Source organism: Rhinolophus hipposideros, assembly GCF_964194185.1.
Source record: "Rhinolophus hipposideros genome assembly, chromosome: 19".
NCBI lineage: Eukaryota > Metazoa > Chordata > Mammalia > Chiroptera > Rhinolophidae > Rhinolophus > Rhinolophus hipposideros.
Genome location: NC_138065.1, coordinates 34,496,212 through 34,523,450, shown reverse-complemented (window position 1 = coordinate 34,523,450; position 27,239 = coordinate 34,496,212). Strand labels below are relative to the sequence as shown.

The window sequence follows — 27,239 nt, the reverse complement described above, 5'->3', positions numbered from 1 at the left end:
GGTTTCTGGTAAATGCTGGCAAAAGTTTGTTTGGCCCCAGGCCCTGTAAAAGCATTAAGCCGCTTTCTTTCTCATGTTGCTGGCCTTTCTTTGGCAAAGGAGTAATATAGCCAAGTCTGTTAGACCTGGAATAGGGCAGGGTCAGAGTGTGTGTAGAGGAGGGGTAATGCTTCCCAGCTCTCCTCATCTTCTTTCCTCTGGTCACATCTGCACTTACCAACCCTTTGAAAGCAAAGTCTCATTGATCTCTAGTGCATTTGACTCAAAACTCTGAGGGCAGATGCTTGCACACCTTCACCCCTACTTTTTCTTGCCATGCCTGCCCCCAAGTTCATTGGACAGAACTCAGATATCGGGGGCTTAAACATTGTCACCGACTAACTGTATCACATGTGCCAGCCACTTGAGGGAGAGTTGACCATAAACTTATTTGTCCTTCATAGGAACACTATGAGAGAAGTATTGTTACCCCATTTTGCAGATAGCAAAAGTGAGGCTCAGAAGTCAGTGACAGTGGCCTACTAAGTGGCTAGGCTGCACCTTTAGCTTGATTTTCAAGCTAGAACTCATTGCATTATCATGAAGGTGACCTACTTGATCTGGGGCAAGACAGCAGGGCACAGACTGGCCAGGAGACAATTCTTGGAATGGACTGATGAGAAATGAGGCAAAGAATTTGAGCAGGGTGCTGTTTCTAGATAGGCTGAAGAGGGGAAAATCCTGGGGCTGACAGTATTGAGCAAAGAGGTGAGAGACAGTCTGCTGGGTGCCATGGCTGCTTCATTCAATCCTGGAAGACCTGGCAGAGAAGTTTTTAGGCTTCTTCCCTCTATTGGGAATCTGGAGAAAACTCAGAGTGAACAAGCATGTAAAACCTACCTGAACTTGTCATTATAACCCCATAAAAGGTCAAGGAACAGTTGATGGATATGAAGAGAGAAATCAAGCAACCTCTCAGTATAGTCAGCTTGTTTTACCTCTGGCTTCTTATTTATTGGTGCCGAGTCTTCCATTTGTCAGGCTATAACGATAGCGGCTTTTATGAGTAAGCAATTTTTTAATGAACTTGTTCCAAATGTGTATTTCGTTCTTGGACCTCTCAGTGCTATGAAGCAGCTTTACAATTATTGCCTCTGGTGGAATAGCCAGCCTCTATCTATCTGGTTTTTATGTAAGCCATTTCACTCGGTTTGCCTCTTACTCTTTTAGCTTCAAATAAGGAAGGTGAAGGGGTAGAAAAATATAATAATAATAGCTTTTTAAAGTGCTTATTATATTCTAGGCATTGTTCTAGATGTTATGTATTCATCTCTTTATTGTATCCTAACATTACATGGGTCTAAGGTATTTTTATAGCCCCCATTTTACAGATGAGCACACTGTGGCTCAGAGACATTATCAAAGTGTCTTAAGTTACTTAGGTACATAGAGACAAGATCTGAACAGAGGTATGTCTGACCACACAGCCTGTGCTCCCAAACCCCGCTGCTATATGGGGTGGACTGGCAGGGCTGCCTATACCAGCATGTGTCAAAGTTGAGCTGGGGCTGGGAGGAGGACCTCAGGACACTTGTTAATGCTGGATATTCATTTGCTGAGTTGGTCCGTGCAAAAGATGTTGTAATTCCATGCTGATGGCTCTGTAATTATGGATAATTTTCTGGTCTTTTGCTTCCATAAAGGGAAATAGAAGAGTTTAGAGAGCTCCCTAAAACTTGTTGCTGCTCATAATAATGCTACCTTCTGTCTTGGTGAATCGCTGCAGCATTTATCCTACATCACAAAAAAATTATCATATTGCAAATAGGCTTCTTTATTGAGACATAATCTGTTACCATCTTATTCAAAACTACAATCCTGCCCAACTGGACTGAGGCTGTTGTGAGTTCCCTTCCTCGCCATCCTGCCTGCTGCTCCAAGTAGACAAGGACAAAGAGCTCTTCCGTCCTAGCCATTTGCTACGTGAGCAATGGCGGCCACGTAAGACCAGCTCTGGGGTCAGCTGCACCTCGGGTTTCTGCCCCTCCACTTCCTTGCTCTGTGACTATGGACCAGTCATTTAACCTCCCTGAACTTCTGTTTCCTTATCAGTAAAATGGGAATGATAACAAGTAGAATGTCTACCTCATAGGGTTGTTGTGAGGATGAAATGAAATGGTGCATGTAAAATGACTGGCTCAGTAAACTTTAGCACTGCTTTTCTCTTAGCTCCTATCTAAATCCTATAGTTCAGTACAGGGAGTTACTACTAAAGCATTTCTAGTATCTTACCTCATTTCAACAAAAGTACACAGAATGTCAGGAGCGAGAGACAGTCTCTAAGACCCTGTTTCTTAATGCATTGTTATTTCCAATATCTCTTTATGGGGTGAAAATATACAATAAGCAAAGTTTGCTTTGGAGAAAGCCCCTCCATCTCACATTTGTCATGTCTTCCCCCTTGTTACATGGGCTCCCCCTCTCTTTCACTGGGCTCCCCTTAACCCTGGGCTCCCCAAAACTCCACACTGGAACACTCAGGCACCTGGACCCTCACTTTTGGATTAAGACAGAGCCAGGCCCTTTACAGACAGAGAAGGGAAAATTTTCTTAGTTTGACCTAGGAGTGGATTTGTTTCCCTCCAATTAGTTGGGAATCAGACTTGATTTATGAAGAAGGAAGATCTATAACCTGGGCTGAGATGTGAGTGCCCTGGTTGGGCTGTAGTAAAAGATGACATCACTCCCGCGGGGGCTTGCAGGAACCTGCGCTGGGTTTCTAATGGCTGTCCCCGCCAATATTCAGAGCCTGAGTGAAGCCCGCCAGGATGATCAAATAGCCCTTCATAGTAAATAAAAGATAATTTGGGGAGCTGGAGAGGAAGAAGGTTGCAGTGGTTGCTTTTTTTTGCTTTCCTGAGACTTGATGATGCTTGTCTAGGGTTGGAAAATAGGACCATTCTGCCTAATTTTCAACAAAAGTCCATGTAGACCACATACCCTCAGGACAGATAGCTGCCAGCATGGTCTCCACCCTGTATAAAGGCTGTTTCTCTCCACTTTGCTTCTGAGCCTTCCTTTCTCTGCCTTTTTTTAGCTGTTGACTTGCTTTTGTTCTGTTTTGCTGCATCATTCTTTCTGCTTTTGTCTTTTGGTCCCTGCCTCTTGCTATCTATTTATATATCCCACTGTTTCCCTCCCATTCCCCTTTTCTCCCTTTCTTTCTTTTCCCTCCTCATCCTCTCTGCCAGTATGTGTCACTCTCTGCTTTATTTGCCTTGCTTCCTCTCATGGTCTTATTTTTGGCGCTCATCTTTGCCTCCTTGTCTCCTTCTGATTCTGGTTCATAATATCTTGAAAGAGCATTTGATAACGCTTGCCTGACCCTGTCTGACATCGGATGAGTGATTCTCCTCAGGCAGCTTTTGATGTGGTCTGTGTGTGATTGATGAAAGCTGCTCAATTTGCTCTTCAAAGCTCTGTTTATGGGGAGCTTGGATGCCTCTCCTTGGGATTTCACTCTTTTTTCTCTCTAGAAACAAGTCCAAATTATGGGATGAAACCATGCCACTTCCCATTTGTTCCTCACCCTCACAGGTCCCTTAATGCTCACAAGAGAAGGACCACACTGTACAAATCCACTTTTTTTTTTTTTTAACTGTTGTTACTACTAGTCTTCATGTCAGAGATTTTTACCCACAAAGGAGGTTTCTTGGTTGACCTTTAATTTTAACACAACCACTTTCAGCCCAAAGGAGAACACTTTGATTTGGACACCAGGTGATACAACAGTAGAAAAATGCTATCGCTATTTATACCGGAATCTAAGCACATTAGGTACCCTGGTTACTTAAGGTATGTCAGTGAAAAATCAAAGGAAATAAAATCCAAAGAATTGTCTGCAGTTTCTGGTTCCAGAAGAATAGTGAGTCAAGTCCTTTCCAGTGCTAATCATCCTGAATCCCAAAAGTACATGAGATGAGGCATATTTTTCATTTGGATCAGGTTTCTGCTATTTCTATTTTTCAGTCTAAAATGAAGAGTCACATACGTGTGCCAGAAAGCTTACACACTCAGCTGCTTGAAGAAAGAGGGACAGACAAAATTGTCTGTAAAAGTTCTTTCTAGCTCATAGACCCCCCAATTTTGAGAATCTAATACTTCAGGTATGATTACTATAGTGCATTGGAAAGAGTACTGAGCTTTGTGCTAGGTTACTTGAATTAAAATGCAGATTTGGGCAATTATGAGTTGAATGAACTTCAATACATTTACAAATTTTTTTTTTGGTTTTTTTGAACAGCTTTACTAAGAGATAATTTAATACCATAACATTCAGTCATTGTAAGTGTACAGTTCAATGAATTTTAGTAAATTTATAGAGTTGTGCAACCATCACTACAATGCAATTTTATAATATTTAAATCTTTTAACCTCTCTCCATTTTCTTTCTTCATCTTAAAATTGGATTTATGTGATAGATTGATTACAAAAATGACCACAGTCCTTCAACACATTGTGAAGTGACTGAGTTGCTCCTTCCATAGAGAGGTGGAATTGATTTTCCTCGCCCTTGAATCTGAGGCTGGCCTTGTGACTCGCTCTGACAAATAAAGTGTGACTGAAGTGGTAGTGCACCAGTTCTAAGCCTAGACCTAAAAAGGTCTTGCTGGTTTCGGCTTGCTCTTATGGAAACCTACTATCCTACTATGAATATAAGGTTGGGCTAGCCTGCTGGAAAATGAAAAATTGTGTGAAGAGAGAACCCAATCATTAGTGCCACCCAGCTTAGGCCTTCTTAAATCAGCTTCCCCAAATTGTCCTCCAGCTGACCTCAGGTATGTGAACACACACCATTAAGATTGGCCAAGCCTAGCCTAGATCAGCAGAATGGGCCAGCCAACCGGTAGACTGACAAGAAATAATAGAAAGTTTGAAGCTACTAAGATTGTTTGAAGCTACTAAGATTTAGGGTAGTTTGTAAAACATCATTACTGTGGCAACAGATAACTGATATAGAGAATCAGTTTTTTAAAAGCTATGAAAATATCGAGTACTCTGCCTATCACGTAGTGGTCTCTCATAATACTTTTTTTTTTTTTTTTTTTTTGGCTGGGTACAGTGAACTTTATTGACGGTGCATGACAAGGCTGGGCTCCCTTAGCCCCTACCCTTTAGGGCGTCTGGGATGGAGACGAGGTCAGGAGATTCTCAGTGTGTTGGGGGATCAATTTGGGAAAAGGTCTCTACAGTAGTCGAGGGCCTCTCTTCCTCTTGCTGGGGCTGGGGGGTCCAGGGGGCTCTTACTCCTTGGAGGCCATGTAGGCCATGAGGTCCACCACCCTGTTGCTGTAGCCAAATTCATTGTCATACCAGGAAACGAGCTTGACAAAGTGGTCGTTGAGGGCAATGCCAGCCCCAGCATCAAAGGTGGAAGAGTGGGTATCACTGTTAAAGTCGCAGGAAACAACCTGGTCCTCAGTGTAGCCCAGGATGCCCTTGAGGGGGCCGTCCGATGCCTGCTTCACCACTTTCTTGATGTCATCGTATTTGGCAGCTTTCTCCAGGCGGCAGGTCAGATCCACAACCGACACATTGGGGGTAGGGACGCGGAAGGCCATGCCAGTGAGCTTTCCATTCAGCTCAGGGATGACCTTGCCCACAGCCTTAGCAGCGCCAGTAGAAGCAGGGATAATGTTCTGGGAAGCCCCTCGGCCATCACGCCACAGCTTCCCAGAGGGACCATCCACGGTCTTCTGGGTGGCAGTGATGGCATGGACTGTGGTCATGAGTCCCTCCACGATGCCGAAGTTATCATGGATGACCTTGGCCAGGGGGGCCAAGCAGTTGGTGGTACAGGACGCATTGCTGACAATCTTGAGGGACTTGTCATACTTCTCATGGTTCACACCCATCACAAACATGGGGGCATCCGCAGAAGGGGCAGAGATGATGACCTTCTTGGCTCCACCCTTCAAGTGGGCCCCTGCCTTCTCCAAGGTAGTGAAGACCCCAGTGGACTCCACAACATACTCAGCACCAGCATCACCCCATTTGATGTTGGCGGGATCTCGCTCCTGGAAGATGGTAATGGACTTTCCATTGATGACAAGCTTCCCATTCTCAGCCTTGACTGTGCCTTTGAACTTGCCATGGGTGGAATCATACTGGAACATGTAGACCATGTAGTTGAGGTCAATGAAGGGGTCATTGATGGCAACAATATCTACTTTGCCAGAGTTAAAAGCAGCCCTGGTGACCAGGCGCCCAATACGGCCAAATCCGTTCACTCCGACCTTCACCATCGTGTCTCAGGGTCGTGCTGGTACTGCGCAGGAAGACGCGGCTGTCTGTCGAACGGGAGGAGCAGAGAGCTCATAATACTTTTAAAATATTCAGGTTAACAAACATTTATAGAAGTTGTCACATATGAAAAGCACTATGAAGTTGTAAGGGATGGAGAATTTTAAAAAGGCATGATATGTAAACTCTTCAAGAGTCAGTTTCAATGGGAAAAACAAATAGTTATACAAATAGTTATAATACAGGACAGCCTGTTCCTCTATCATAACATTTATGTCTAAGTAGTTCCTCCATGGTTTGCAAATAGCATGTACTTCTTTCCTTGGTATTTCACTTTACTTGGAAATATGTTCAAAGGATATAATTTATTGAAAAAAAGCCAACCAGCACATTGACCAAAATTAAGTTTTAATGATATGTCCAAGTAAATGTTTGATTCACAGAAAACAGCCTATATGGAAACTTGGCTGTATGAAATGCCTGATGTAGCCAAAGAAACAGAAAACAAGACATGAAATCAGAGCCAGGGTTGGGAGAATGAAATGTAGAGGGAAAGATGTATGAGAAAGAATTAATTTCTAAAATGTCCGGGAGCTTTAATTCCACGGAGGCCTAAAGATCAGAGCACTCTCTATCAAATTGTTTTTGGTTGCCTCCAAATATTCTAGAGGTTTAGGAGGCTGGGATTGGGGCTGGAAAGAGACAAGGAAGTAGGGGGTTCATAGTCAAGACCTCTGGTACCCAGGAGTCTTACAGTTGATTGGGCTCAAGTGGATTTTATGAATTCAGACTCTCCTTGGAGCAGACTATCTGGGTAGCATGACAGCACAGTGCAAAGAGCTCTGGTGTAAGAACCAGGGGCCTAGTTCTAGTGCTACCTCTGACACTAAAGATCCCTTGCTGTGTGACAGTGCACAAGTCACTTTCTCTTCCCAGGTGATTTCTAAGGTCCCATCTACTTCAAAGAGTCTGTAAGTTCAGGTCCAATCACCCACTCAGTTGAAGGAAGAGAGTGAAATCAGAGCAAACCAAAGCAGATGGAAAGGTTTTTGACAACATGCATGGACCCCTAGAAAATGGGGCTGTTCAGAAAACCGAACAGAGGTCAATGGGTGAGCTCTGCAGATCTGGAAAGCCTCCCCACTTCTGCACTGAATCTATAGAGTTCTCACCATGCCTGTTCTTGAGGATGCCAGAAATCCTGGGTGCTCCCCAACGGGGACCTGACTGCTGGCTGAGCTCCCAGGCTCCTGGCCTGGGCCTGTTGAGGGCAGCTTCCCTCTTTCCCTAGAGCAAGGATGTCAAACGGGGTTTCTTAAAATGAACTTGATCTCTAATAAGGAGCAGTGTAAACATAGATAAATATTCCTAGCAGTCTGTTGGAAGGGGTGGGGGTGAGAAGGCCATCTTTTTTCTAAGAGATGGAAATAAAAAAACTCAAAGTATAAAGAGAGCTCTTTGCACTAAAGCTGGGATGAAATCAGCGCTCTCTCTTTTAGGATGATGACTGTCAGCCATCTCAGGGATAACTGGACAAATTCGGGGATGCCTTTGGGGAGACACAGTCCTTGAAACCTCCTACAGCATTGCTGGGAGGTGGTAAGGGAAGAACTGGCAGAAGCCTCAGCTTTAGAAACCCCAGCTTCTGAAGTGCCTGCCTTGACCTGAATCCCCAGGAAATGACATCCCTCTCCCACTGTGAGGAATTAATCTCTGACTGCCACCTTTCAAATCAGGTCCACCGATGTCCCACTGCGAAGCTATTTGGCTTCCCACCACAGGGGGCCCCATGAGGTGCCTGAGGCTCCTGTCTTCCTTGAGTAGAGTGGCAGTGACGGAGGGGCCATGGGACTGGAGGCTGTAGATGGCCTGGTGTGACTGCCTAAGGACCACTGCAAGGCTGGGCCACCACAAGAAAGGCCTAGGGATCCTGTGGGCAAAAAAAGAAAAGAGTGTACAGAGCATTGTTCAGGTCATTGTCCTCCTCCCATAGTGTTGTTGTCTGTTCCTCTCTTCTTTTACCCTCACCTCTGGGACCATTGGATCACTGAAGCCTTGCTGCTCACTACAAATCATCCAAACTTTGTGGCCTCAAAAAATTATTTCATTCTCTTGATGGGTTTTGTGGGCCAGGGTTCAAACAGGGCATGCGAGGGACTGCTTATCTCTGTTCCACAATGTCTGGGGCCTCAGCTGGGAAGACTCAGAGGCTGGGGGCAATTCAAGGCCATGGGGCTGGGACTATCAGGAGTTCCATCCATTCAAAGCCTGGCAGGCGGTGCTGGCTGTGGGCTGGACCTCAGTGTGCTGTCAGCCAGATCACCCACACATGGCTGCTCACACGCTTGAGCTTCCTCACAGCATGGTGGCCTCAGCGCAGCCTTACACACGGCTCAGAGTTCAGGGAAGAATATGGATGCTGCAAGGCCTTTTCCTACCAAGCTTCAGGAGTCACAGAGCACCACTTCTGCTATATTCATTTACTACGAGCAAGTCAGAAGCTCCTTCCCCCCCACCACCCAGATTCAAGGGGAGGGGATACAGGTGAGACAATTAAGTTCCCGAACTCATCCTAGAAAAAGTACTACACATCTCATTGCTGGATATCACTATGGTCACCTTTGAAGTACTCCCCTTGGGAAGCTATGCAACGATGCCAGCACCTAGTCCACCCTTCAAAGCAATTTTTTTTTTATTTGTGCTTTTCCAGGACCCATTAGCTCCAAGTCAAGTAGTTGTTTCAATCTAGTTGTGGAGGGTGCAGCTCACAGTGAGCCATGTGGGGATCGAACCAGCAACCTTGTTGTTAAGAGCACCACACTCTAACCAACTGAGTTAACCGGCCGCTCCTCAAAGCAATTTTGGAACTCTTTTTCTGGAATGGCCATCAGAGCTGTTGTCGTCTTATCGTTGATGTCCTGAATGTCATCAAAATGTCTTCCTTTCAATATTTCCTTTATCTTTGGGTAAAAAAAGAAGTCACTGGGGGCCTGATCAGGTGAGTAGGGAGGGTGTTCCAATACAGATATTTGTTTACTGGCTAAAAACTCCCTCACAGACAGTGCCGTGTGAGCTGGTGCATTGTCGTGATGCAGGAGCCATGAATTGTTGGCAAAAAGTTCAGGTCGCCTAAGTTTTTCACATAGCTTTTTCAGCACTTCCAAATAGTAAACTTGCTTAACTGTTTGTTCAGTGGGAACAAATTCATAATGAATAATCCCTCTGATATCAAAAAATGTTAGCAACATCGTTGCAACAATTTCACGAACTTAATTGTCATACCTTGTAGACTTTGCTCTCCTTGGGAAGATTGTGCAAACATTTTAAACATATTTTAAAAGCCCCACAATAGGCCGTGTTGCCAAATCCAAACTAAGCTCTGCCATCATTCTCTGTCACTTTTCATATAAGGAGGTCATTTGTCTCCACTTCTCAGATCCTAGGATGCTTTGCAGGTGACCACGGGGAAGTTTCTCAAGTGCTTTCTGCTTCTTTAGCTATAGTTGAGTTTCAAAGTGGCAGAAATTCTGTGGGAACCCCTCCTTCCCTTTGCTCTTCCCCCAGCCCTTGACCCACCGCTGCTATCTTGCCACCACACCCAGGCTCTGCTTTCATGAATGTTTTCTGAATTGTGAGTTTGGCACTCTCTTGCCTGTCCTTACAGAATGATATAAATAATGTTCCATGCCCAGCTCAGCACAGATCTTTTTCTTGGCTACCTCCATGCCAAGCCCTTACCTCACCACACTTTCTGAATGAAATTGTTTCTCCTTCTTGGAGTGGCTTGGGAGAAAAGGCTCTCAAGCATGTTCTAGAAGACATCGGGAATTGGCTCAATAAGTGATTGTTGAATAAATTAACCCTGCTTTGCTCTAGATGACTGATGGGGTCTGATTCACCAGACGATTTGGAGAGATTTGACCAGTGGAGAACTCTGCATATTCTCCAAGGGGAGGCAGTGTTATGTGTGTATGTGTGTGTGTGGGGGGGGGTAGTCTACTTATGTGCATGTGTGTTTGGGAAGACTGCGGGAGATGGGGATGGTCCTGAGGCATGATAATGTGGACTGCAGCCAGCAGCACTCGCCCCATGAGGAGCGCCTGACTTGTGCTAAGCTGCCTCTGCTTCCTTATCTCCGTTATCTGGAAACTTTTCTGGACATACTGAGCAAATCCTTCAAATGTCAGGCTACTAGTCAAATTTTCAGGAGGCTCAGGCCACTGCTAATTTCTTATTTTTCTCCCAAGTGTTTGGATAAATCACCAGAGTTCTCTGCATAAACTTAACCTCATTTGCGAGGACCTATTACAATAGAGTTGGTGGAGGGGGGAGGGGAGTGTCTAGCTTACAAGGCCCCAAGTCATTGGCAGAAATAACAAGAGTAACTATGCTAATCAATCAATCAATTCAGCTGGAGATGCTGGACTCCCAGGAAACTTTTAGGAATGACCTGGTGTGTGTTTCTCATTTAAGAAAAAACGAACAAAAATCTTCCAGGCTTCCTTTCAGTGAGGGACCTATTGGTTGGGACAATATATCCATGGAGAAAAGGGGCTGCGAATTGACCGCAGGGGTCTTCATTACTCTAAAATGAGCTTTCCATTTTGTGTTTTTTTTGCTTTCTTTTTCATCATTCCCTGTGTAGACCACAGCCCTTCATGCATTAATTCTCCAAGCCTATGGGTCATTGCAGTAGACCTTTGCAGAGAGGTCTGATGATTAAGCTCACAAACTCACCCTAGAAAAAGTGCTACATACCTCATTGCTGAATATCACAAGGTCACGTTGGAAGTGCTCCCCTTGGGAAGCTATGCACTGATCCCAGCGCCTAGTCCACCCTTCAAAACTATTTTGGTACTCTTTGTCTGGAATGGCCATCAGAGCTGTCATTGTATTACCCTTGATGTCCTGAATGTCATCAAAATGTCTTCCTTTCAATATTTTCTTTATCTTTAGGTAAAGAAAGAAGTCACTGGGGACCAGATCAGGTGAGTAGGGAGGGTGTTCCAGTACAGTTATTTGTTTCCTGGCTAAAAACTCCCTCCCAGACTGTGCCGTGTGAGCTTGTGGATTGTTGTGATGCAAGAGCCATGAATTGTTGGCGGAAAGTTCAAGTCGTCTAACTTTTTCGCACAGCCTTTTCAGCACTTGCAACTAGTAACCTTGGTTAACTGTTTGTCCAGTTGGTCCAAATTCACAATGAATAATCCCTCTGATGTCAAAAAAGCTTAGCAACATCATTGCAACAAGTTCACGAACCTAATTGTCTGACCTCGTATGTTGCCTATTTATCTTAATAACGTCCCAGTGAGAGATGGATTGTTATCTCTGATCTACAGATGAGAAAATGGAGGCCCAGAAAAGTTAATTAAGTTGTCCAGAATACACTGCTAATAAATGGGTGAACCAGATTATTTATTCATTTAATAAACCTACTAGATTATGCATTAAGTTATGGAGAGAAAAAAGATGAATAAGATGAGTTGGTTCTGGTCAACAAGAAATTCACAGAATAGGAAAGGAAAACAGCACTTATGCAGCCATATAGTAAGAACTACACATAGGACATTAGGCTAAGCATGAAGAGGGTCATCCCATGCAGCTGTGGAGGATCGGGAAGACTTCTTGGAAGAGGTGATGTGTGAGCTGAGTGTTAAGGATACGCAGGAGTTAGCTCAGTCAAGAGAGGCTGTGGAGTGGGGCATTCCAGGAAGAGTAGACGGCATGAGCAAGGCATGGAATTAAAATACAGCAAGGTCTGGGAAGGATAAGCAGTTCTGTGTTGCACTGGGTTTGGTCCAATAGCTTCATCTGACTTCAAATGCAAGCACTTTCTCCACTGTGCTTGGTCTCCTCAACTGGCTGATTTTGGAGGGGATGGCATGTGTGACATTTCATGGGGGCTTTGGATGCCCAGTTTTTACTCTTTAAAATTCACTTATGGAAATAGCAGAATGTGGGTGGTGTTTCCTGGTACTTCTACATTGTGACTTCTCAGGAGGGCTTCAAGGGGATCAGGAGGCAGCTGTGCCAAAGGCCACGGACTAATTGAGGGAAAGGCAATCCACCCCCCAGTGCTCCATGACTGCCCCAGCATTTTGGAAGAAGTAGGCCAGAGGTCACCAGGAAAAAATGACTCCTGCATTTACTGTCACAAAGCAAGATGTGATGAGTCAGAATGAAGCAACAGTTACGTACATGGACAGGTCTAGTTGGCAGCAGATAAAGATATTACCTCAGTGAAAGACCAGGGCTGAAAATGGGTGAGGTCTAACTGTGCCAAAGGTCTGCTGTGTTCTTTCTTTTTTTTGGTGGCTACGGTGGGAGTGAGGTGGTAGGAAGGGAAGTGGGGAGATATATGATACGTGCATTTAAATTTCTAGCCACTAGAAACTTTCTTGTCTTATAGGCAGTCTCCCAAATTATCCTCACCATTTGGCTTTTTGATCTCTTTCCTTAAATAAGTCTTCTCCTGGGGTCCCTTGGAGAGGATCTGCAGATGCAGGTCCCCCTGACAGATGGGGTCTGTCAGGAACTCCCTCATCCCACTACCCAGGCCTAATGCAGACAGATTTTCTGTTCTGCTGTGATAGGAAGGATAGTTGTGACCAGATAAGTTAAGGGGACCTTTATAAGAAAGACATCCTCTCTCATAGGGGACCTGGAATCATAGTACTAGGAGATGGAAATAACTTTTGTCATTTCATAGATCAGGAGACCGAATTGAAGATAAGAGGGAAGTGATTCTTACATTGTTGACAGTAAGATTCAAATTAGATGTAGAACCAGGATAAAATCCACTTGGATCAAAACCTGGTGCTTCTTGCACACATTGGCCTGCCTCCCATGCTGCTCTTCTTCCCATTGTCACAAAGCATAAGATACTGTTTAATTGTCTTTTAAATGAGCATTGCTATTTGCCAAAAGAAGCCACTTAAAGGAATATATTTTATTGGTATTTGTAGGTTCAGTGCCCATCACATTGTCTAAGACAGAATTGACACTAAAAATGTCCCTATAATATTTCTACCCTTGAATACATATAGAGAGAACCCACTGAGACCTGAGATTTGGTGGATCATTTTGATTTAAATGGGACCTCACGTTTAACAGTTTTTCCTGTCCATTATCTGGCCTGGCCTCTGTTCAAATACAGCTACATTTTCTGGGTTATTTTTTGCATTCATAATTCTTGACAGGAATATCCTCCCATATGAGCTTTGCTTTATTACTTTATTTCAGGAGATTACCTACCATGTCAAAGAGAGCAACAAGTCATGTCCCATGTCTCCCGGCCTGCTCTTTCAGAGCATACCAAAATCAAACACAAGACTTTACCTCCAACCTCACCCAAGCCACGGGCAGAGGTGGGGCAGCTCTCTGCCCCCTGGGGAGGTGAAATTTGTGACCAAATGGGTATGCTCTTTCTTGATTTCTCCAGGGTTTTCCAAAGAGGTCGCATTCCTGGATGATGGGATCCAGAGAGCCCTGAGGTTAATTTTCAAAGAAGCTACACAAGCTCAGATCTAGGAATGAATTGTCCACCTGAGCGTTGCTGGAATATTGGTGAAATATCACTTTTTGCTATTTAATGCATTCATCCAGATAGAAAAGACCGTCTCTTAGGGATGATTTAGGCCAGTGGTGTCCAACCTTTTTTAGGATGAAGAGCACATTTTCATCTCAAAAAATTTATAGACCTGCAGATAAAGACACTTACACTTTAGGAATACATTAGTAGAACAAGTGCTTAATAGCAGAGGCTATATCATTTTAAAGGAATTTGAATATTATCGATCACAACTTTATCTGTATGTTATCCCAAATCTGAGTTATTGCTATTACTCTGTGTTTCTGTAACTCTGTGTCTGTCTTCACCCTGGACTAGAAACTCCATAAAGTCAGAGTTAGTTTAACTTGTTCACTATCTATTGTATACTCAGCACCTAGCACGGTTCCTGGCACAGAGTAAGCACCTTGTGTATATTTGTAGAATGAATGAATAAATCAAAAGTATCAGAATATGTGCACATGAGTAATACTATTTAGTCAATCTATAGGTACTGATTCATGAAAATATGGTGCTCCCATGGGGTCCTACAGCCCACAAATTGGAAACCATACCCTTGTGCCCAATATTTTGTTCTATTGTCCCTACAGGGGGCTTAATATTCAGTACACCACAAACACTGGTCTCTGGATTTAGAGACAAATGATAACTAAAGGTGAGAGTCTGTACAGGTTGAACTGCCAAAGTCCTTTCCAAGATGGGAAGTCCATGATGAGGACAGAATGTACAACTTAAAGAAAGCTGCAACTTCCCAACACCCAAGGAGACAGGGAGGTTGATGATAGCTTCCCTCAAGAGTCAACATTTGTAGGAACAAAATCTAAGCTAATCTCTGGGAGCCTCTAGGCATTCTAGTTGTTATTTCAACCCCAAACAGGTTTGCAAAGATACTTTGCCTATTTCCTCTGTCAACCTATTTGTGTGGAGTGTTGATAACTGAAGTGGCACACAGTAAATATTCTTTGTCTTGTAAGACATTGGCTGGGGGTGGAGATGAGTAGGGAAATAGAGGAGCTGAAAGAAAGAATGCTTGGCTTAAAATATGTATATGTGTGCTTGCCTCATAGAGTGTGTGTATTAATATTTAAACGCTGATGTCTCTCTTCCCTCTTTAGACTGCAGTTTCTTCTCTTGATTGTTTTCTGCTCCTTTCTATATTCTCCAAACAAAGAGAGCGATGTTCCAGGTGTGAACAAATCATGGAGGTTTACTGATTAAAATTCAGAAATTCATAGCCTTGAGGAAATGAGTAAAAGAGGAGGGGAGAGAGAGCAAGAGAGATGAAAAACAGACTCTTCACCACCTGCTATTTAGTGATTAGCTCCCAGATAAGGAAGGCAAAAATGCATTCCAAGAGATCAGAACTTGCCCAGACAGAACTCAAAGTAAAGGAGGGCTTGGAAAATAGTGAAGCAGGAAGTTGGAAGGGGGAGGCTGGGCCACAGAAAACACCATCTATCAATTTTCTCTCAAAGCCCATCTATTTCATGCAGTTCTTTAAGTCCAGACTTTACCCGTTTTTTCATTCACCCCTACCTCACCTGCTTTGGTTTATGTAAAGGAGTCTTGTAAAGACTAGTTCTGCCACTGACTGCGTGACCCAGAGCAAATCAGTTACCTTCTTAGACACAGGTCTAGTGGTTGCTCTCGTTTGAGTTTAAATAGCTTAATACAAAGCATAGGAAAAGAAGTGAACAATAACAACTAAACAAACAAACAAAAAGTCCCCTAATGCTGGGCAGGAGAAGCCCTGGTGAGTTTGCAGGCAAGCAGTCTCTGTTCTAGTTCTTACTTGCACGTCTACCTGGCTGTTTGACTAAACCACAACGAAGAGCAAGTGCTTATTCATTCCCTCACTGGGCAACAGGCTGCTCAGTTGTGGTGTTTCTCTTTCTCAGTAGAAAAGGGTAAAAATAATTTCTGCACCGCCTACCCTTCTAGCATGTGTTACCTGTGGTCACAATCATGACCCAGGTCCTGAGCAGAGGGGACAGGATGCTGTGTTCTTTCCTGGGTGCATGGCCTCTTCCCTCATTAGCCTTTCAAGCCCGGTTTCTTCTTGTGACTGAGAGAGCCTCGTCCTTGGCAACAGCCATGTATTCAATTTTTCCAACACGGTGAGGTCAGCACATCAGCTTTTTAGCCTCTCGAGCAGGTAAGAGCCATCAAGCCTTGACAGATACAAGATCAAGTTACTAATTCACCCTGGTTTTCATTTTGCATTGCTCCCATAAAAAATAAATGTGGAACCATAGACAATTACGCTATGGTAAAAAATAAATACTCTGGTGATTAAAAACTGGAAATCACTAGCTTTGAAATTTCTCCAAAAATATAGCTCCAGATGTCATGCAAACTCCAATCAAACATGGGCTGTAAAAAACAAACTGTAGACATTGCCTTGTAAAACGTTCACAGATGTACCAGCAGCAGAAATTCTCACAGGCTAGAAAAGCAAGACTACTGCTTTTTTCTTTCTGTCTGTCTTATTTGGGGGTGGGGAGTTGTTCATCAAACTGTTCATTTCAATATGTAATTTACTTCAAGGAATTTCTGACTTCATCTATTTTTTCTCACCAACCTAAATCCAATTCAAAAAACATTTATTGAAACCCGAACAATCTACTTTTGGTTGATGAGTGCTAATAGGTGCAATGTTACCCGTGTCAACTTATAAGATCTCATACTGAGCTTAGAGCTAAACAGGGAAAAGGAAATTAAACCAGAGTTTGAATTTGTTTCCTTCGAAATTCTCCACCATAGTTGGGCATATATAGTGCTTAATGAGAAAGTACTATTTTTTTTTAAGTTGTTTTTTTAAGTTGAAAGATGTTCACATCTTAATGTCAGGTGTACCTCTACTACAGAAGGGATATATCGGTCTGAAAAATGTAATGTCAAAAATTCTTTGTATTTTCAACATTTATTTGCTGTTTCCTGGACTAAACAAATATTTCCAGTGAAAAATGACAAATATAATTGTTTTTGAACTCTATATTTTTCTCTATAGACCAGCCTCTTTGCTCTCTTGGATTCCAAGGATAGGTACGGGGTCCCTAGAGAAACTTAACAACATCATGTCATTTTTAGTTTGAGAGCTTTTGTTAAGATATCTAATAGGAAGGAGGCAATTGGAGAGTGTGAGTGAGTGTGTGTGAGTGGATGTGTGTGTGTGTGTGCACACACTCCCTATGTGCACGTATATAGTGCCAGCCATGGTGTATCCCTACGGGACCACAATTCTACATCAGCTCTTTGAAGAAATCAAACAATTGTTCAGAATGGTTGGCCCAACATTATTTCCTTTCCCCTCCTAATTTGTAGTTAACTAAGAGAATGTAGCCATTAAGTGTTAATATGCTAGATTTCACTGGCCTGTGGGTTCCATGTCAAAGATCATCTCCTCCCTCCCTCTTTGTGCAGGCTACTTCTGCTTATCTACAAGGGACAGCCAGAGTTGAATTACCTTTCAGTTCATTCATTCACTCACTTACACAATAGGGAATAACCAAACACCACCAACTGTACCAGGCAGTTTTCTAGGTGCTGGAGATATTACAGAGAATTAGAGAGGGTCCCTAACCTCATGAGGCTTACATTCTGGTATGAGAAGATAGCCAATAAACAAAGTAGATAGATAGATAGATAGATAGATAGATAGATAGATAGATAGATAGATAGATAGATAAATATATACCATAATCTCAGGTCACGATGATTACCATGGCGACCAAAAATGCGGGCGATATGATAGTAGATGGGTGTGTGTGGAGGGGTCTATTTGGATAGGGTTACCAGAGAGACACTCTCTGAGAAGGTGGTGTGTGGAGAAGCCAGGTGGAGGCAGATGGGGTGGCACGTGGGAAGAGTATTGCATGTGGAAGAAGCAGTGAAGGTACAGCACCTCAGCAGGCCAAGTTTAGCTTGTTCAGGTGAGCTGTCCCCACATGGCATTCTTATGGAGAGGAATCTTTGACCCATTGTTAAACCAGGAGGGAATTCATACTCTGATAGGGATGAATGTGAAGATTTGGGGTACTTCCTTAAGGAAAATCGAAGTGTTGCCTTCCTGAGAGAGGGAGTTTAAATTTAAGCTCCAAAGCTTGACACAGAGGAAGCCAGAGCTCTGTCCCTTTGGAAAGCAGCTACTTTGGGTCCTGGTGTTTCCAGTTCCCATTCCAGAGGAAGCACGGAACCCTCTTTCTTCACCCCTACCACATACATAGGGAACCTGAAACAAGGACAGGGCTGGTTTTCTGTAACTAAACTTGCATCATCTGGGATCAGGGAAGTATTTCAGAATTCCATTCCATTTTGGCATTTGGATGATTGGCTTCAGAGTTGGAAATTAAACTTTAGTCTCAGGAGTCCTCATTGTTTTGCTGTGATTTTTAGATGCCACTTCTGCCTCATTTCCTCTACCCAGACATACTTCATCTCACACACAAGTCTTTGGGAACTTCCCTTTCCCTCTCTGATTTCAGTCCCCATGTCTTCTGGCTGTCTGTATTCCCACTTACCGATCCTCATCATTCAGATGTCTCTGAGAACAAAACAACCTGCTTCTCAGCAGCCGTCCTGGTCTGAGCATTTGCACATCACCATTACTTTGTCCCAGTTTAATTCTAGTTTGTCATCTCCATCAATATTCTTTTCATCTCAGCGTGTGCTAACCAACGGATTTGTACTTAAACACTTGACGTGTATTTGATAATCACACAGAATATTATCAGCTAGTTATTTTCTGGTCTACTTAGTTTGTGATCTCTATGTTCCTTCTCTTCACAGTGTCAATGTTGCTAGTTAAAGTTATGTTTTATTATCATACTCTTGGCCACATTGTAATGATGATAACAGGAGTAACTTTTATCATGCAATGCTTTTATAGAAGACTATCACTTCCTAAACCTCAAGGCAACCTGTGAAACAAATTATCCTATTTAACAAATAAGGAAACTGAGGCCTAGGGAGGTTAAGTGGCTTGTTTGAGGTCACTCTGTTAGCAAGAAATAGGAAGGGCTCAAACTCAGCAGTTGGTGGTTCTCGGGATTGGAAGCATGCTTTGAACTCTGTCCTGGTCCACCTGTACTTCCCAGAGACCCTACAAACCAGAGGTTCTCAAACAGTGGGTTTTAGAATTACCTGGGGGCTTGTTTAAAGTGCAGAGTCTCCCCCTCTTCTGCATAAACATTCTGATTCTGATGTGATGGGGCCCTATAATCTGCATCATTAACATGGACCCCTCCATGTTATTGGTGCAGGAGCTTGTGTTGAGAAATTTGGAGCAAAGTGGAGAAGCTTCAGTCTAATAGCCTAAAGATATTCTCTCTTTTTCATTTACCCTTCATACTATGCAAATTTAAGTTCATTCAGGGGAAGATAGTTTGTATTCTGCTTTAGCTCTTATAAAATATCACTTTAATCTTATTTTAAATGGCTGCATTTCTGGAAGAGACCATTTTATCCCAAAGAGAATTTCATTTCTGATTGTTTCAGATAGGTCTCTTATTTTAATTCTTCTTTCCTTTCTTTTAATATGATATCATAATCCTCTTTGCATCTCGATTTTGTGCTATATTGGTGTTTTCTCATGGAATATTGCCAGGGCTGGCATTAATGATGGGGTTGTCAGAATTGTATTCTAAATGAGAATAAAATTCAAATAAGGACCCAAATGGAAAATATGCCTATAAATATTTTAAAAGATTGCGCTCTCCCTTTTTGGCAGTTTTTTCCTTTTAGCAAAAGAAAATGTTGATTTATATAGGTGTCTTAGGGGATGCATTTTACTGTGGTATGTACCATCTTAAGAAATATTCAGCTAAATTCTGCTTGTCAGAACTCCAATAGAGGTCAGAGCACTGGATAAAGAAAATGAGTCCAGCTTTGATTTCCTTATGTAAATATTTTCTCTAGGTATGTCCAAATTTAATGGTTCTAATAACCATTCCAGAGCCATCTAATTCAATTTAATTCTCCCCAGTCAAAAAATGCAAAGCAACTATTTGAAAGACAGAGATTATCTCTATTTCTACCACTAAAAGAAATGAAAAAGGTATTAAAGAGATGAGATTTCAGACAGAGCTTCAGTGTTGATCTCATCTCCCCTCGGTTTGATCCTGACTCTACATCACATGGAGCGAGGTTAGGTATGAAAATATGCATTTGTAAGGAAACAGGAGCAAATTACCCATAGTCATGCCTACTTCAGCGGGAATAATCCTGTCCTTAGGATCAATGCAAAGATTTGAGCTCAGGTCTCTCAAGATTTCAGATCATTGCCTCATAGCTATGTTTTCTCATGAGCTGTGGCTTTGTGGTCTTGCACATTGAGATAAGATTGAATATTTCACATAAATATCTTTGTTTTTCAAGGAAAAAAAATGTAAACTCTATCTTCACATATTCAGTCCTGTCTTAAGAAAACGAAAGAAGCTGTGTTTTGGACAATGCATTTCAAGCCCTTGCACAGAGTAATGGAAGACATCCTTTGGCTCTTCACACTCCTGCTTTATGCTTATACTCTCTTTCACCCCCTACCAGGCTCTTAAACCATCTTGTGGATCTTTGTGGAACACATTTTGCCCACCCTTCTCCCTTGTTGGCTTCATCCATGATGAGCTGGTGTAGGAATTTATACATTTGCATCTCCTTGGGGAGCAGAGTTCTTTGAGCAAAGGCAGGAAAGCCAGGGGCAGTGAATGAATGCTCCTAGTGTGTGGGCTCAATTCTGGGAGCCCAGAGGAGCAGAAGATGGTCTCTCCGTCTGTTTAAGATGATTATGTTCCAGTTAGATGTAATGGGCTTCACAATAAAAATAGTTCTTCTTCACTGAGCACTAGCTTTGTGCCACCCACTGAACTAAATCTTTTCCTAAATGCAATTAATTTTCATCCTGACAACAGTCCAATGTGTTAGGTGCTGTTATTCCATTTTACAGATGAGAAAATTCAGGCTCTCATTTGCTTTGGTCCCCAGTGAGGATGTGTCAGAGTTGACATTTGAACCCTGGTCTTTCGGTCATCAAAACCTTATATATATATATATGAGGTTTTAGCATATATATATATATATATATATATATATATATATATATATATGTATATATACGCTACACTGGCTGAAAATATAAATAATAGTTGATGACTGAGGACCAGGAAAGATCAACAGAAAAAGAAATTCATCTCCAGGGTCAGAGGGATTAGAAGCCGGAAGGCTTTATCCATTCCAGTGTGGCAGTGCTTTCTATTTTAATGACTTCTCCTTGCAGGCGAAATTCTCCAGAAGAATGCTGTTGACAGCCTTCAATGCATCATAAATAACATCCCAGGTGCTCCAACTGCCCGCATCCGTCACTCTCCTCTAGAGCGAGTCAGTATTAACCCCCTCTCCACTGACATCCCTTCTCATTCCCTGACCCCCATTTTGAACTCAGTGTCATTTGTTCATATTTTGATGATTACTTTGTAAATGCTGTCAAGCATTTGTTAGTGCAAATGAGTGTCACTTCCACAGAGCCACGATCTATTGCTTCTGTGTAGTGAGCACTAACAATTCCGCAAACATTTGTTTGTTTGTTTGGTGGTGGAGAGAAAGGCCACATACACTGCAGATGCCTTGAAGGCTGGGTTGTATTTTTGTTTCCTCCTTGGCCTCCAGCTGAATAGGGCCTGGCACATGTGCTTGTAGAGGTTTGATGAGCTAAACCACATACGGAACCAATCATCCAAAGCTCTGTAATGGGGACATATAGATGACACTCAAATAGGTTACATGGTAGTGAGGAAGACTTGAGTGGAGATCAATTAAAATAAGTATACATATAACCATTAGCTAATTCGGAAAAAGATAAAGTATCACAAGAGGAACAGCAAGTGCCAGGGCACTTCAGAGACTGCAGAGATCTTATCTACTTGTCTAATTGGGGCTATCAGAGGGCTTTGGGTGCCCACCAAAATGGATCACAGCCCTTACCCCTGGCACCTGGGAGGTGTCAGTTGTTGTTCTTCATATGGTCCTGGGAGGTATGGCGTGGGGAAACTTTTTACATTATTTCCTGGTATGACTGAATATTTTTACAATGAATTTATTCCTCTTGCAATGAAAATTACAAAGAAAGCATTTCATGATGAAGGCAGCATGGGCCTGGATTTGGAAAACTCTATGGATGGGCTAAGGGGAGAGAAGAAGAATTCCAAGCTGAGGACACAGCATTAGAAAAAGCAGAGGCAGGAAAGTATTGAGAAAGTTCAGACAGCCAGAATAAGGAAGATCTGGCCGGCATGCTGACATGCGCAGGGGCTAGCAGCGGACAAGGCCAGAAGGCAAGGTTAGGGCCATGTTGTAAGTGTCAAAGATGCCGGCACTGAATTGATTTAGCCATGGAAGCATCCGGAGTTTTCTGAGTTGTGTAAGGCACGGTCACGGCTGGGCTTGAGAGGAATCATCATGGACTCTGCTCGGGACTGGGATATCCACTGAAGAAGTCCTTCGTGAGCCTCATGGCTTGGAGCTCCTAAATGCTAGGGGTTGATCTCTGTTCCATGTGTCAGCGTATCCAGTGTGATTGCCCAAAAGAGTGACCCCTGGTAGGTCTTCCAAGAAACATGACTGGAAGGGAAGGAAGATGATAGGCATCTTCATAGCACCCCTCAAAACACGCATAGGTTCTCCTCTCTTTCACTAGTAATAGAAAGTCAAGGTGGACATGGAGATTTCCTCAGTTTCACATGCTAGTCTTCGTTTCAAGAAAATAAATCTTTCTTAAATATTTGTACTCTTGCTGTTCTCCTCCCTATTCCTGTCTTACATTTAGGTACGTCTCAAATATAATCACATATACACTCATACACTCAACATATTCACTCACTCGCTATACCTACTCCCCCGACTTCTTGGTTCCATTGGAAGCAATGAGGGCTAAAAGTCAGTTAATTTCTATGAAATATCCATCTAACAGACTTTTCATCTGTCAGGGTTTTCCATCAGCCACCTCCTGTGGCTTTAATCATTTTCTATAATTCCAGTCTGTTTCATGCTGTCCAGACTGAAGGCTCAACTCCCCCTTCCCTTGCTTTTGTTTTTAATTTTTCTGACTCTGAAATGAAAACCCATTACCTGTTCCTTGAGCCTAACCCCTTCTTTGATGCACTTACTTTATATTTCAGAATATTTCAAAGTGTCTGTTTGAGGGATCGGTTTGTTTTGTCTACTAAAGACATTTTAAGCGAGAAGAATCTAATATCAAAAAGAGAGCCCCAAGTGAATATGGCTTTATTGCCGGATAAGACTCTGAAGGTCTTTATGATGGTTAATTTTATGTGTCAAATTGGCTAGGCCATGGTACATAGATATTTGGTCAAACACATCTGGATGTTGCTTTGAAAATATTTTTTGTTGAGTTTAACATTTAAATACCAGTAGACTTTGAGTAAAGTGGATTGTCCTTCATGATGTGGGTGGCCCTCATCCAGTCAGCTGAATACCTTAAGAAAAAGGCTAATCTCTTCTGCGGAAGAGAGAACTCTCCAGCCAGTGGCAAACTACCTTTATACTAAAACTGCAACATTATCTCTTTTCTGGATTTCCAGTCTGCAGGCCTACTCTACAGATTTTTGGACTGCCAGCCTCCACAATTACATGAGCCAATTCTTTAAAATATCTATTTACCTGTCTGTCTATCTATCATCTATCTATCTATCTATCTATCTATCTATCTATCTATCTATCTATCTATCCATCCATCCATCCATCCATCCATCCATCCATCCATCCATCCATCCATCTATCTATCTATCTATCTATCTATCTATCTATCTATCTATCTATCTATCATCTATATCTACCTACACATAGCCTATTGGTTATATTTTTTTAAAGAACCCTGACTAATTCAGTCTTCATATCCATATTCCTCCAGCAAGATTACCATTTCTTCTTCTATTCAAGAAATACTTATTGGATAGCCACAGATGCCAATAAAATAACTTTCCTCCATCTTTTTCTCTTGCATGAGAACCTACAAGTACCACCTAGCTGTTACCTTGTTTTATATATGTGTGTATATATATATTTTTTTCTTTTGCCATCAGTGAGAAAAAGCAGAATTTGGCTGCTGTCACTGATAAAACAGATATTGCAACTTTGAAGACCCTTGACTTCTATATGGAATCATCATTGCTTCCTTGCTTCTTCCTCACGGGTACTATTTACACACCTTCATTTCTCTCCTTGGAGCCTTCTTCAAGTTCACTGTTTGACTTTATTGAGACTCACTTTAATCTCAATGATACATCTGATGGGATTACACAGTGTCCTTGTGATGAAGTCAAGCATTGGCCATTGCCAACATTTCCCACAGAAATGTATTCCTCAGTGGAGGTACATTGGCTATAACTATAGCAGTTGTTAGCATTTACCAAGTACTACCTACATGCTAGTAGGTATGTAGATGATTTACCATCACCATCCAATTTTGTCCTAAATTAGACACGAGAAACTCCACTGATCATCCTTCTAATATTCATCTCCCCCTTTTAATAAGAAATGCAACCTCTGAGTTTTAGCTGTGTACAAGGACACAAGAAATAAAAACTAAATCTCTAGCCTTCCTTGCATAGAGATGTGGTCATGTGACTAAGTTCTGGTCAGTGGACTCTAAGAAGAAGGGTTATGTAGAACTTCTGAGAATATCTTTAAAGGGGGGATGGTACATTCCCCTGCTGTCTGATGACTGGACTTTGGACAAAGAGCCTGGAGTTCACAAAGTCATCTTGAACCTTGTGGTGTAAGTATGTGTTATAGGAAGGTGGAGCAACCAGGTAAAATGAGTCTGGTTCCCTGATGATTTGTGGAACCTCCATACTCACCTAAAACTACTTGCGTCCAGATTGTATGTATTCTCTTTGACATCTTGCTTAAGTCACTTGAGGTTTTAGGGCTTCTGTCACTTGTAACTGAATGTAATACTCATTGAAACAATAAGTTCAAATATTCCCATTTTAAAAAGGGAGAAATTGAGGCTTAAAGAGATGGTAAGGTAACTAGAAGAAGATAGATCACTAGATAATAGAGAAAGTTATATAAGTTGTTTAAAATTACATAAGTAGCAAGTTGTAAATGGTGGAGACTTATTCTTTATGATTCTAAAGCCCACTACAGATCCTCTTCCTGCTACACCATACTTCCTGCTAGTGAGTGACGGCTTCCAAAGTGAATTTCTTATCTTCTCTCCTGGTCTGAAGGTTCTCCTAAGTAACCATAGTTTGGTTAAGCTGCTGCTATCTGGAGAAAGGTTCAAAGGTTCCTTTACTGTCTTGAAAGATGTTCTAATGAACTTCTGTGCCCCTGACCATGCAGAGAGCCTGGATAGGCTTATCCTTTAGCTACCTGATATGTTTGCCAAGTAGCTCCTTCTTGAAAACAGAGTAGCTTGGATATCTTGCATACCCTGTCAGACCGCTAAGCCTACCTGTCCAAACAAATCTACTCTGCTGTGACTTTATTCCCCTGGCGTGTTGATACACATGCTTCTCCCACTGGGGTTTGGGGCCCAAGCATGTCTGAGAAATTGAATGGCAGCAAGTTTTCCTGCCAAGACCATAACAAACATCCCTGGAAACAAGGAAAGGGAGAGACGTATTGTGAGGTGTCCTATCCTGGCTTTTGTGTGGATTTTCTGCCAGAGGATTCCAAAAACTTCCTTCTTAGAGAGACCCTCAATGTCTTCAAGTGCTCAACAATAATCTGTGCCACAGTCAGAGACAAAATTCCAGCAAAGAACAAAGTATGTCTGCTTTTTGTTTGTGTGAATTGATAAGGGTCCCATACACTGACTCTGATCTAGTTTACTGTGTGCTCTTGAAGTGAGACAGCATGTTGTGTTGAAAGCACACAGGGTTGAGATTCTGCACGCCTGGCTGCTGGTTACAACTCCCACAATAATTTCAGCCTTGGGTCAGTTACTTGACCTCTCTAGCTATCTGATGGGAATTCATTCATTCACCTACCTCTCCACGTATACAGGCACCTATCTATCCTCCAATTCAATATTTATTAAATGTATAGGTTTCTGAGTTCTGGGCACACCAAGATGAACAAGATATGACTTTCCATCTGAAAGAGTTCACCTCCTACCTGACAATGTTGTGGTAACTGTCACAGTGTTGTAGATATGATGGTACTTGAGAAAGTAAAGAGTTGTACATATAGTCAAAGAATTATTTTTACATCACAACTTTGGTAACTTCAATTTCCCCTCCTCTCAGGTGGGAACCCCAAAATGTACCAAAGCGAGTGAATGAAAAAACAGGCATAGAATTAGTGAACTGGCTACTGAGGCCGCTGGAAATAGGCAGATCACAGATGTGGTATCAAATGGTGAAGGTGGACCCATTCTAGGAAAACTATGTACTCAGAAGCACCTTGAAACTCTCCTTCCTCAGGGCTCCTGCCTAAACTCGGTATCTAATGGGAGCCACAGACCACAGACTTCTCTGCTTCTGATTGGGAGATGCCTCTGCCAGCCAGGAGAGAAATTTCAATATTTTACTGAAAGCATTGTGCAGCAGGAAACCTTTTTTTTTTTCCTGGTGCCAGCATAATTTAACTATGATTTAATAGTTTCTTTCATTTACTTGTTAAATTAGGACTCTCCATCACCTTCCCTTTGGGTTTTTCCGCCTTTTGGTCCTATAACCTCCCATTATTTATTAATGCCCCATAATACATGATCGAGGCAGCCAGAAAGCAGCCATTTCACAATGATTTAAGAAACTCCGGGCAATGCAACAACATGAACAGGAGCATATGTTCTAAGGGTCTCCCCTGTATTTGCCTTTTGGGAACAGAGTTGGATAGTTCTCAGCCATTATCTACATGGGTCCTCTTCTCCCTGCCCCAGCCCACCCCGCTGGCCATTTTCTTGCTCTAAGCAAATTCAAAATACTTCACTCAAAATGGCTGGTGAGTCACTGCTCATGTTTTTCCAAGTGCCAACTGCTAGAATGAGCATGTGTCTCAAAGTTATGTTTAACCTAAAGAGACACTAAGAGATAATTTAGGTTTTCCTCCAAGGGAGGGGCCCTGTGTGGGATTAGGAAATTTCAGATAATTTGAATCTTTAGGGACTAGATCCTTGGAAGGCAGGCTGAAACCAGCTAAGGAGATGATCCTTGTATCTCCCCCAATTCTTTTCTGGTAACAGCTTGGACTGTTTTGACTTGTGGAATGACTCTCTTAGGGAATGGAGTTAGAAAGAGTGGTTCCAAGTACAGGTGGGGAAATGGAGGTGTTTCATGACTTGCTGAGAACATAGATTGAATCATATCTGGACATTCATCACAGTCTGCTTCCCCCAGGCATTTGCAAGTGACCCATTCATACACTT

At 42.4% G+C, this 27,239-nt stretch overlaps 1 protein-coding gene across 1 annotated transcript; it reads right to left on the bottom strand.

The window, feature by feature from the left end:
- Positions 1 to 5,073: 5,073 nt before the first annotated feature.
- LOC308487146 (glyceraldehyde-3-phosphate dehydrogenase-like) lies at positions 5,074 to 6,348 on the bottom strand. Its single transcript, XM_081025130.1, has one exon. It carries the CDS (start codon positions 6,282 to 6,284, stop codon positions 5,283 to 5,285), a length of 1,002 nt encoding a protein of 333 aa, XP_080881256.1. The 5' UTR covers positions 6,285 to 6,348; the 3' UTR covers positions 5,074 to 5,282.
- Between the last annotated feature and the right edge of the window lie 20,891 nt (positions 6,349 to 27,239).

What these genes read in the sequence shown, in the direction of transcription:
- LOC308487146 (XM_081025130.1), bottom strand. Translation starts at nt 6,284, where the DNA reads ATGGTGAAGGTCGGAGTGAACGGATTTGGCCGTATTGGGCGCCTGGTC.